Source organism: Neovison vison, chromosome 12 (genome assembly GCF_020171115.1).
Source record: "Neovison vison isolate M4711 chromosome 12, ASM_NN_V1, whole genome shotgun sequence".
In the NCBI taxonomy this organism is placed as follows: Eukaryota; Metazoa; Chordata; class Mammalia; order Carnivora; family Mustelidae; genus Neogale; species Neogale vison.
The window spans coordinates 47,503,159-47,515,767 of NC_058102.1; the positions used below are offsets into that span (position 1 = coordinate 47,503,159).

A 12,609-nucleotide genomic window follows, 5' to 3' on the forward strand; every position below is an offset into this window, starting at 1 on the left:
TCTAGCCCTAAGAGTTCCCATCCGGCAGTAGGTCACAGCTCTTCTAACATGAACCACAGCTTTGCAATCAGAATAAAAGTCTACAATTACAACCATTCTTTGGAATCCACTCAGCAAAGGAGGACATTCCTTGGCTGGTTTAGAAAAACCAGTGCACATTTGCACTGGGAAAGGAATGCAGTCTGGAAGACTGGCCAATGATTTACAGATTCTGTCTCCTACTAACTAAAAAAAGACTAAGGAAAGGAGGTTCAAAACATAATTCTGCCACAGCCTCAAACATGCTTACCGGAGAAGCAGGGTGTGTGAGACAGTGGGGACGTGGTAGAAGCAGTGAAGGAGAAACAGAATTCAGTGGCGGACGAGCTAGAACTGAGTGTTGTCTGGCTAAGGGATAAGCATCTTAATCCTAATCTCTTGGGTTTTCACAGCAGTTGTGGCTTTCCAAGATGATCCTTATCTCAATGCATTAAAAACTATAAAAGACTTGGTAGGATCCAGCCGAGCGGCTCCGTTTCCACCTTCTAGATGAAGGCAGTGGGTTTGGGCAGAGTTGTCTTGTAGGGCCATGTTGCTGGGATGAGCCCAAAGTCGAGAAGCACCTCCCGATTTTCAGGCCTGATTTCTGATTTCCATGAGGCGACTCCCTCTCCACAGATAGGAGAAGGTCTGGTGATGGGATTGACCTAGTTGGAGGGAAGAAGGGGAGGAGGAGTTCCTCTACCGGCAACTCAGAGAAAGACGCGAGTAGGGAAGACAACGGCTGCCAGGGACTCTGGGAGGAAGAGGCTGGGAGACTCAGGAGAAATCTGGGCAGGAACTGGACTGAGACAGTGTCTGGAGGATGGACAGGGAGATGGACACCAGGAGATGGCAAAGGAAAAGGCAAGCTCCAGCAGCTGACATGCATGGTAGGAAGGGCAGTGGCCCATGGCCAGTAACTCCGAGACGTCCTGCTTGTGAAGCCCCTCCAGGCTGTCACTGCCCACCGCTCCTGTCAGGTGGGCTCCATTCTCCTGGGTAGGAAGCACGTTCCAGTCCCAGCAGAAATGCCTGTCAGCTCCCACACTCACAACTATTAAGCCCTGTGTTCGTCTCACACTAACGGGAGACATGTAAAGATGCCCTTTGCAAGGCGTGTCAGCGTCCAGGAGCTCCCAGCTCACTTGCCTCAGGTGTCTGAGGAGGTGCCCGAGGCCAGCCCCGTGCTCACCTCCTGGATGTTCTGCTTCGCGCGGCTGTCAGAGGGATGCATAATCGTCCCCATCACCTTCATGTTGCCGCAGACGACCAGGGCTTCATCTGGGGCGTCCGTATTTATTCCCACTCGACTATGACAAATGACAGATTCTGGAACTTGTCCTCGCTGCCATAATACATCACTGTCATTTTCGAACTGCCCTGGGTTAGAGGCCTGGAAAAAATACATAAATATGTTACAATTAAAGTTAGAGTAGCGGGAATAGATGATTGCTTTATTCCTCCAAGCAAAGAAGACAGAATGTCATCTAAGTCTTTCACCTGAGAACCCTATGTTGGGTGGGATCCTGACATAGCCAAACAACTGTGGCCCCAGGAGAGCCAGGAGGCCCCACCTAACTTCTCTGCTCCCCACGAGCAGGAGCTCAGAATGCCATGGTTTGGGACGTCCAGGCTCTATTGCAACTATCTGGAAATGAGAATGTGTCAGTTACAGTGGGTAGATGATAAGGAAGAAGGGAACCCAAAATGACCTTCTTTTCAGGGATAATAAGAATAATGATTTAAAACCAGAACCTTACATCAGAAGACATTCTAAGCTTAGGAAAGTCCAGATACATAAAAATAGTTTGCATTTAGCTAACCCTTTTATAGCTTCAAAAAACTTTAATATTTATGATTTCATACTCAATTGACAAGCAAACAACAGTAAAAGTATATTTAATACACCTCAACTATTCCCTAAACACAGATGACACAGAAGGAAGAATGACAACAGCTACATTTGTTTGAGCTAGTCCACACCCCCATTCTATGAGATCTGTACCATCAGCCTCATTTTGCAGTTATCCAGAAGTCTCAGAAAAGAGCAACAAATTGCCTGAGTCCACAAAGCTCGTAAATTCTGGAGCTGGACTTATAGTTCCTTTAATCATTAAAGAATGAGTCTAACTTTTCCTCTTAGAAGTAACCCTGGCGGGGGGCACCTGGGTGGCTCAGTTGGTTAAGCATCTGCCTTCAGCTCAGATCATGATCCCAGGGTCCTGGGATTGAGCCCGGCGTCTGGCTCCTTGCTCAGCAGGGTGTCTGCTTCTCTCTCTCTCTCCCTCTCCCTCTGCTTGCTCTCTCTTAAATAAATAAACTAAAATAAAATGTAACCCTGAGCAAATGCAGTCTTCAAAGAGAATCCAAGTGAAACTATGAAAACCAGACAAAGTTCTGGAGATTTTACTCTTTTTTTTTTTTTTTAAGATTTTATTTATTTATTTGACAGATGGAAATCACAAGTAGGCAGAGAGGCAGGCAGAGAGAGAGAGGAAGGGAACCACGCTCCCCACTGAGCAGATAGCCCGATGCGGGGCTCGATCCCAGGACCCCGGGATCATGACCTGAGCCAAAGGCAGAGGCCTTAACCCACTGAGCCACCCAGGCGCCCCTGGAGATTTTACTCTTAACTAAAATTCTCTGCTGAAGAATTTTTCACTCTACTGGCTTCCTTCATCTCCACCTCCTGTGGCTACTGAATATATTTCCAAATATCTTTAAGTAAGGTTCTCTGAATCCTCCAAATCCTCACAAAAAAATTAGTTTTTAAAATTATGACCTATTGTTCTAAATCTGATTTTTCTGTGTTTGAGGTAAGCTGTCACAAATGCAGACAAACACTATAGACCGTGATCATCTAAAAGGTTACCACTCTTGCAATGTCTTCACGCTGCCTTTCTGGGTAGTGCAGGAGACATTGTGAACTCAGGACCTGAATATGCATAGACTAACTCTGGAGAATACTCAAGACACCAATAGCAATGGTTTCTTCAAGAACAGGAATTGGGAGACGTAGAAATTGGGCTGGGAAGCAGATTCACTACTTAACATATACACTCTTTGTATTGTTGGAATGTTTTTACATAAGCATGTGCTACCCATTTCAAAATAATAATTTAAAAATACCCACAAAGTTTATTTCTTAGCTTAGGTTCAGTGGAAGAACTTTTAGGTGTCTTCAACTTTTTCACTCTTGCCTATTTGAACCCGGAACTGCTTAGAAGACTCAACCATTGACATTTGATAGACAAAAGCCGTAAAAGAATAGAAAGTAACGACTTTGAACATTGTTTTGTGTGAATTCACTTAAACAAAGTGCTTTGATACAAGGTCCCCAGAGCCCCCTCAGTAGTGAATGGCAAATTGGCTTTGACTCAAATCCTTTTATTGCAAGCAATCAACTAAATCCAAAGGTATACCATATAAATGCTGATGCATTTTGCTCTACTCTGAACATAATGAGCCACTTCAAGGAAACAAAACAGACAGTGATGGATTTTTTTTTTCTTAATGAGCTTTGGGATAATTATTATCATAAACTTCATATCACATTAAACAGCAGATGTAACTAGACTTACTTTTTTGGAACAATTATAACAATCTCACATAGCTTTCATCAGACGAAAACTCAGATCTCTAAGATACATTTAAGTCATCTTGGAAAGGGCCACAGATCTGTAATTTTTTAAAATGTATAGACTTATGGAGGGGTCTGTCTCATCAGTAATGGGAAATGTTATAAAGTCTCTGAACTTTTTTCCCTTCTTTGGTATCCACAATCTTAATGGGTCAAAGCAAACTGTAATGTACTACCTCTTTCTGGAATTATGAAGTGGTGTTCCCATGTGGTCCAAGAGTGGTTCACTGATATCAAACCTCAAAATGAATTAAAATCTCTAAAATACTTTCATTATTTATCCCACAGCCCTATATACTTAGGGAAGACCTGAACAGTTTAATCTGTTATGACACAAACTGGCTGTGTGATCTTGGGGCAGTCACTTAACATTTCTGTACCCGCTTTTCTTTTTTGAAGCTTAAAAATAATAATGACTTCTTGACTATCTCATAGTGTTATGGGAACTTACTGAAACCATGTATATATGAATACTTCTTAAAAATGAGGATGATAGTCTCAAACTGTCCTTAACACACTGCTGTGCATAGCAACTACTGTCCAATGGACATATCTCCTTTTATTGAGCTTTACTTTACTATACTTCCCAAATAGTACTTTTTTTTTTTAAACAAATTGCAGGTTTGTAGCAAGACTTCATCAAGCAAGTCTGTCTGTGTCACCAACTACTGATGCCACAGCATCTGCTCATCTCACATCTCTGCCACAAATTTGGTAATTCTCACAGTATTTCAGACTTTTTCACTATTACATTTGTTGTGTAATCTGTGATCAGTGATCTTTGATGTTATCATCATAATTTGCAGAGCCACAAACCATGCCCATATAAGATAGCAGAACTTCATCGATAAATGGTCTGCGTATTAGTCTAACTGTTCCACCAATGAGCCATTTCCCCACCTCTCTCTCTCCTGGGGCCTCACTATTCTTTGAGACCATCAACATTAAAATTAAGCCAATTAGCAACCTTATAATGGCATCTCAGTACTGAAGTGAGAGGAAGAGACACATGTCTCTCACTTTAAATTTTTTTTTTTAATTTTTTTTTTTTAAGATTTTATTTTATTTATTTGAGAGAGAGAGACAGTGAGAGAGAGCATGAGCGAGGAGAAGGTCAGAGGGAGAAGCAGACTCCCCATGGAGCTGGGAGCCTGATGTGGGACTCGATCCCGGGACTCCAGGATCACGCCCTGAGCCGGAGGCAGTCGTTTAACCAACTGCGCCACCCAGGCGTCCCTCACTTTAAATCAAAGGCTGGAAAGAATGAGGCTTAGTGAGAAAGGCACGTTGAGATAGGTCAAAAGCAGGGCCTCTTGTGCCAGACAGCCAAGTTGTGAAGGCCAAGGACATTAAAAGTGCTTCTCCAGAGAACACACAAATGGTAGGAAAGTGACCCAGACTTACTGCTAACATGGAGAAAGTTCGAATGGTATGGACAAAAGACCAAACCAACCACCACATTGCCTTTAGCCAGAGCCTTCTCCAGAGGAGGGCCCTCCCTCTCTTCAACTCCATGAAGCCTGAGAGGTAAGGGAACTGCAGAAGAAAAGTCTGAAACTAGCAGGGTTCATGAGGTTTAAGGAAAGATGCCATATGTATAACATGAAAGGGCAAGGTGAAGCAGCAAGGGCTGCTGTAGAAGCTTCTGGAGTTATCCAGAAGCTTCTGGATAACTCCAGAAGCTCTAGATCAACCATGAAGGTGGCTACACTAAACAACAGATTTTTTTTTAATTATTTATTTATTTATCTATTTGAGAGAGCACAAGAGAGAGACCTGAGCTAAAATCAAGAGTTGGATGCTTAACTGACTGAGTCACTCAGGCACCCTAAACAACAGATTTTTTAATGTAGATGAAACAGGGTTCTACTGGAAGAGGAAGCCATCTAGAACTTTCATACCTAGAGAGAAGTCAATGCCTGGCTTCAAAGCTTCCAAGGACAGGCTGACTCTAAGTTGAAGTCAGTGTTCACAGACCATTCTGAAAAGCTTCAGGCCCTTAAGAATTTATGCTAAATCTACTCTGCCTGGGGTCTGTAAATGGAACAAAACCTAGATGATAGCATATCTGTTTATAACATGGTTTATTCAGTATTTTAAGCCCTCTGTTAAGACTTACAACTCAGGAAAGATTTCTTTCCAAATATGACTGTTCAGAGCACCTGGGCAGCTCAGTCAGCTAAGCATCCAACTCCTGATTTCAGCTCAAGACATGAGCTCAGGGTCTGGAGATTGATCTCCACACTCAGCAGGGAATCTGCTTGAGATTCTATCTGTCCCTTTCCCTCTACCCCTCCTTCCCCCTGCACTCTCTTTCTTTCTCTCAAATAAATATATATATTTTTAAACTACAGATTTATTTATTTGTCAGAGAGAGAGAGAGAGGGAGCAACAGAGAGAAAGAGAGAGCACGAACAGGAGTGGCCAGTAGAGGCAGAAGTAGGTTCTCCACTGAGCAAGGAGCCCAATGAGGGACTTGAACCCAGGACCCTGGGATCATGACTTGAGCTGAAGTCAGACGCTTAACCAACTAAGCCACCCAGGTGTCCCTCAAATAAATCTTTAAAATAAAAAAGTCTCCTGCATCTTAAAAAAAATTTATACTCACACACACACATATATAAAACTGCTCATTGATAACACACCCGGTCACCCAAGAGCTCTGATGGAGATGTACAATGAGATTAATGTTGCTTTCATGCCTGTTCACACAACATCTGTTCTACAGCCTGTGGATCAAGGAGTTATTTTGACTTTTAAGTCTTATTATTTAAGAAATACGTTTCATAAGGCTATAGCTGCCATCGACAGTGATTTCTCTGATGGATCTGGGCAAATAAAGCTGAAAACCGTATAGGATTTAGCATTCTAGATGTCATTAAGGACATTCCTGATTCATTCATGGGAAAAGGTGGGAAAATCCACACTAATAGGAGTTTGGAAGAAGTTGATTCCAACCCTCATAGAGGACTTGGAGAGGTTCAAGGTTTTAGCAGAGGGAGGAAACTGCAGATGTAGTGGACATAGGAAAAGAACTACCATCAGAAGTGGAGCCTGAAGATGGGACTGAATCGCTACCATCTTGGTAAAACTTTCATGGATGAGGACTTGTTTCTTAGGGATGGGCACAGAAAGTGGTTTCTTGAGATAGAATCTACTCCTGTTAAAAGATTCCGTGAAGACTGTTGCAGTGAGAGCAAAGGATTTAAAATAGGACTTCAACTTAGTTAATGAAATAAATGAAGTTCGACTTGCTTTATTGTGGTGGTCTGGAACCCAACCTGCAGTGTCTCCCAAATGGGCCTGTAATCATTTAAGCCGCTCTCCTCACCAGCACACCTAGAGAGATGCACGAATTCTGTGAGGGACGCTGCATTCGCTGAGTAAAGTGTAAATGGCGCCCTCTGCAGGTGCTTGGAAACGGAAACAGCAATGAATAGTAGTAACTCGAGGCCGTTCTAAGTTTGGAATGGAAAGCTGGAATTTCTTTGCTTCACCGTTGTTGGGCTTCTAAAGCAGCAAAGAGCATACTAGGAAAGCTTGAGTTGAGGAAGACAATTCATAGCAAATAAAGTTTTGTTCCTGTTGAAAGGGATGTGGAAAATGGGACTAGAAATTCTCCCTATCAGTGCTACTCCACGTGTGGTCTTGAAGGTCAGCAGCCTCTCCTGGAAACTTGTTAGAAATGTATATCTAAACTATTGAATCAGAAGCTGGGGAGGGAGGACCCAGGAATCTCTGTTTTACTCACCGGGGGATTTTTTGGTACCATATATTCCTGGTCAAGTTACTCCTTTCAGAGTTAACAAAAGTTGAATCCAAACCATGGGGTGAAATGGACATTGCTCCACATACTGATTGCTTTGGGTAAATAAAAATTCATCTGAACTCCAGAAGACAGATGTGTGTGGCGCGGGGGGGATGGGGGGGATGGGGGGGAGGGGAGGTTTGTGGAAAAGGGCAAGCTGGGCCCTGGGATGGCTCTGCTCTATGCGCATCCCTCCCCATCCTTGCAGCTGTATCCTTTCTTTTGCTTTCTCTGTCCTTGTGTGTTGGTGTCTCATTAAGACAGTGCAGTTTGCAGGGCAATAAGGGGGCATTTCTTGGGGACACGCACGTTTTTATTCTTCTGGAAAAGAAACTGGAATAATGTATTCATTTTCAAAACTAGGAAACCCTGGCGCGTCTTTGAAAGGCAGACAAAAGTAATCATCCCTTTTGCATACAACACAGCACTCCAAACCAGGTTTAATTATGTGTTTTAGAAGGAAAAGTGGAGCTGAATGAAAACCTAGTCATTAACAAGGAGAATCAGAAGGAACTCCATGGCAGAATGCTCCCCAAAACAAAAGACCTGGGAAATAAATTTGTCTTTGTAGTAAACCTTAATTTCCATGAAATTGATCAGTCTGCACGACAGGACCATAATATATCTCTAAAGCTGTTTTGATTGACAACCCAGATGAACCACTCCTGGGTCTTGCCCATCATACCCTCCCTAAGGAGAATTCTGACAAGCTTGGTCTCTGAAGCCTTTCTGGAAGCTGGAAACTCATCTAGTCCACGCCTCCTACATTTGCCCTTACATTAATCTCAGCTCTTGGGAGGAATGATTCTTAGGCCTCAAAATTAACCTGCATTTGCTCAGTGCAATTTGCCATTCTCTGTATAATGCAGTCTGCTCTTATAACATTGTTCAGTTGTCAAATTTTTCTCCCTTTATTCTGGAGCTCAAACTAACAGACCCAGGCTATGGCCTAAGAGGACACATCTGGCTTTTTGGGAGAATGTGAGCTGGTCTGCCCTCTGTCTGACCATAGATATACGTCCAAGACATATACCTACAGAATCTTAGGGGCAGGAAATGTGTCATGTGAATGTTTCAAAAACTCCCTGATTCAAACAACATCACCATATCTGAAGCTCGTTTTTTTTTCTCTTGGTTGGTTTAAACGTTAATTAAATAGATTCAAAACTGCATTCATTTTCACTTCTGCATTGGGGTTAGAACGAAATAGAATCAAAGAGGTATTTCTAGTTTGGGGGAGGGGTAGAATGGTTTACTGCATTACCATTCTCCCTCTTCTCATTGTTGCTAGAGTGACCCCTGTATGACCAGCATACTTCTAGAATAGGGCATTCTCTTTAACCAAAACTTATGGCTAGAAGACTGCAATCAAATCTGGAATGCAGTCATTTCTTTAAAGTAAAAATTTAGTGAATAACATGACACCCAATCTATACTAAGTATAATATAATATTTTTTAGTATTCATTCCGAATATGAATTGTAGGAACACTCAACTTTTCAAAGTGATCTCGAGTTAAATGATCATGACATTTTGGATAGGAGGAGGCACCAGTGAATAGAGTTCTGGTAACAGAATACTAGACAGTAGTGCTCTCTCGTGTTGCTGCCTTGTGGGCTTCACCGCAGCCAGAGAACAGAGCTGGCAGCAGGAAATGGAGAAAACAGACACCTTGTACATTATTCAAGGTACACGGGTGACTAGCAGGCTGCCTGACTCGGGCATGAGTTTCCTAGCTCAAAGCTGCACTTTCGTAATATCTAACCTATGCTAACTCTGAAAAGAATGGTTTTTCCTGTGAAAAACCAGAAGCAATAAGTGACCCAGACTTCCAGACTCTACTTTTAAATCATGTTTGTTAGGGCAACACACAATCCCAGAGGTCATTAGGCGAGATGTCCAAGATTGCCCTGCAGCCCGCTGTGGGTGGAGAACCGCTGCCCTTGGCCCATGACCCAGGAAGAGCGCCCCACCTGCCTTCGCTTGAATGGCACTCTGTTTGCCACAGATTGGATCAGGTCCCACAAAAATGGCAGGGACAAAGCCTAGCCCTGGGACATCTGAACACAAGTGTTTTACCTCGTTTCCATCGTTACGTCACCTCCACTGAAACTCGTTTAAGGATTTCCACTTACAAGTGGCTTCCTATTTTTAATTGATTAAAAGAATTACACAGAGAGCCCTGTGTTTCAGAATGGCTCAACCCAAGAAAGGAAAGACTCCTCTCGCCAAAGAGGCAGATCTGGTCCACAGGCCAAAGAGTAACAGCCACAGAAGTTGCTGTACTCAATGATTTTTCCTGTTGGGCTTTACATGTCCTCCCCGTGGCACGACACAGCCCTTCCTCGGCTGCCAGGCCTGTGGTGACCCGTTACCTTAAGCCCCCGGTATTCTCAGCGGTGGCCAGCCAGGCCTCACACAGCTGCAGCTCCAGCTGCCAACAGCTTTCTGTTTCTGTGGCTGCCAAGAGTCCTGTCCACAGCTGCGACCAATCATTCACTCAGCAAGACGTGCTGAACCGTTACCATGTGGTAGGCAGAGGCCCAGATGTTCCCTGGGTCACCAGTCACACTGGGGTATGAAATGCCTTCTTTCTACTTTTGGGATCAGAGTAAGCCCCGTCATTCACAAACCCAGTGATCACCAGGAGTTTCCTGGCCTCTTGCGCCCCAGCCCCTCTGCATGCAAAGAAGCTAACGTAAACGTGACGCAGTATACCATGGTGTCACATGTAAATTAGTCAGCCCAGGGCCAGGGCCAGTTTCTCAACTGCAGCACTACTGACATTTTGGAAGGGGGATCTCGTTCATTGTAAGGCCCTGAGCAGCACCCCCAGCCTGGACCCACTATAGGCCAGTAGCACCTCTAACTGTGACAACCAAAAAATGCTGGCACACATTGCCATATGACCTTTGAGGGACAAAAGTTCTGGCTGAGAACCATTACACGGAAATGAAAATAATAAAACCTGCCTTTACTATGAGCCATTGAGAAACAGCTCACTTCGAGCATACCACTGAAGAGTAAATTCAAAAAAAAATTTTTTTTTAATTTTAAAAAAAGAAAAGAAAATGCAAATTCTCCTTGAGAGGAGAAAAGCAGGTGGGCTCAGAAACGTTAAGGAACTGAAGCTTACCCTTACAATGATCCGTTCAGAGATGTGGGCAGACAGTAGGTAGAACTGGTCTTGGTGCACAGCATACAGCCCAACCACCAGCATGAAGTATCTACCTCAGAAACAGCAGATAACATGTCAGGAAAGAGAAACAGAATTTGTGCCATCAAACACCCCCGACGCCTGATAGTGAATTTACCTAGATAGCTTTGCATGTTTAAAGGCTTTCTATTCTGTTCTAAGTTGCCCTTCCTGTGAAATCAAAGAGCAGTTGATTCACTCAATATTGTTGTAGGCCCTCCCTCTGCCCACTCTGGGGTATCTGTGAGCTGTTCCAGAAGCCCACAGCATACACTGCTCACAGGCAGACACACAACAGACGGCCACCTAAGAGGTCCCTCTGCCCAGAGCCGCCCAAGCTATGCACCCATTCCCAGCAGGGCCCTTCCTTCCCACACCTTCTGCTCTTGGTCAGGCCCCCTGTCTACCTCCCATTCAAGACCTTACTCAAAGACCTCAACCCTCCCCTCCAGTTGCTCCCAGTGCAATTTTCATCAATGTTACTTCTGTTATTTCTTCCTGTGTAATACTGATGTGGCATTTTTAAGATCAGATCATTTCTTGAAAGTCAAAATAAAACTATCCCTCTGAGAGAAGCTTTGGCTTTAAGAACTGGATGCAAAAACCTTGCCTCCTTCTTCTGTAACTCCACAGATGTCTGATCCTCAGAGAATAATAGTTTTCCCCCATATTGAAAAAAACACTAATAGTAAAATAATTGTTATTTTCATTATAATCATTAGCCATCATCTGAGTCCTCAAAATGTGCAATATGCTTGGTTAAGCAATTTATCTACAGTATCTCACTTAGAACCCTAAGAACAACCTGACTGGAGCAGGATATAAACATTGTCCCCATTTTACAGGATGGATGAAGGGACATGCTCGAGGTCACCCAGCTAGTATATGGCAGTATCAAATTCAAACTCAAGTCTTTCCAACTCCAATACTTATGTACTAAAACCAGTATTCCCAAATTTGAATATGCATCTAGGTCACCTGGAGGATTTGTTAAAATACAAATTATTGGGCCCCACCCCAGAGTTTTTGATTCAGTAGGTCTTTGGTGAGGCCTGAGAAATTGTACCTCTAAAATGTGTCCAGGGGACACCATCTCTGCTACTCTGGGACCACACTAGGAGATCCAGAGACTTAAATCATTAATGCAAGTTCATTTTTTTTTTTTATCCAAAAAAAGCGATCGCAGAGCTCCAGGACTCCAGGCTTTATACTGGTGACAAGAACACAGTTTAGAGCAGGGCGGTCTGACGGTCCTCAGCCTTTGGGCAACAGTGAGGCATAAACGTGTGGTCACTCCAGAGAATCAGGGATGGAATTAAGGCAGATTTGGGGCTGGACAGGGGAGCAGGCACTGTAGGCGCTGAGGAAGGACAAGGAAGATGACTGAGAGTAAATGAGATGTGGCAATAAATGAGAAGAGTCCAAGATGAGAGAAAGGGGCCACAGACACCGGAGACTGGAGACCGGAGATCTGCATGTAGGCTGGTCTGGCCAAGCGTATCAGAGGGGCCTCTTGAGGGCACCAGCTAGTCAGGTGGAGTCCCTGGCCATGGAGGGGCATACACACGAATGCCAGTACCTCTGGTCAGGATTTGGTTTTCCCTTCTTCCTCATGTTATTTGCTGTCGTCTCACTAAAGTGTAACCGACCCAGTGTAACTTTGGTGACCTGGTCGGCCGGCAGGTCGATTCTAAAACAAACAGCAGAAATACCAAGACACTGTGAGAAAATATGGACTCTAGATCACCTCTACCTTGTTCTGAGATCCTCAGGTATGTCCAGTACCCCCCATCCCCATCACTCTGAGGAGAACAGTTTACTCCAGGCACCGATTTTTAATAAACTCTCCACAACACGGTCAGAAATGGCTGCCAGGGAATAACCAGGAAAGGTGAGATATGCTCATTTAGCAGAAGCTCAAACCCAGAGTTTCTGACTCATAAG

At 43.8% G+C, this 12,609-nt stretch overlaps 1 protein-coding gene across 2 annotated transcripts in view; it reads right to left on the bottom strand.

Moving 5' to 3' along the window:
• MYRFL (myelin regulatory factor like) overlaps positions 1–12,609 on the bottom strand; it is a 74,387-nt gene that overhangs the window by 47,369 nt on the left and 14,409 nt on the right. For both annotated transcript variants that reach the window (XM_044227684.1, XM_044227683.1), the window contains exons 5-7: positions 12,245–12,355; positions 10,606–10,696; positions 1,214–1,414 (exon numbers count right to left, since the gene is read on the bottom strand). In XM_044227684.1, the coding sequence (XP_044083619.1) occupies positions 1,214–1,414; positions 10,606–10,696; positions 12,245–12,355 (403 nt within the window). The remainder of the gene's footprint in view (positions 1–1,213; positions 1,415–10,605; positions 10,697–12,244; positions 12,356–12,609) is intronic.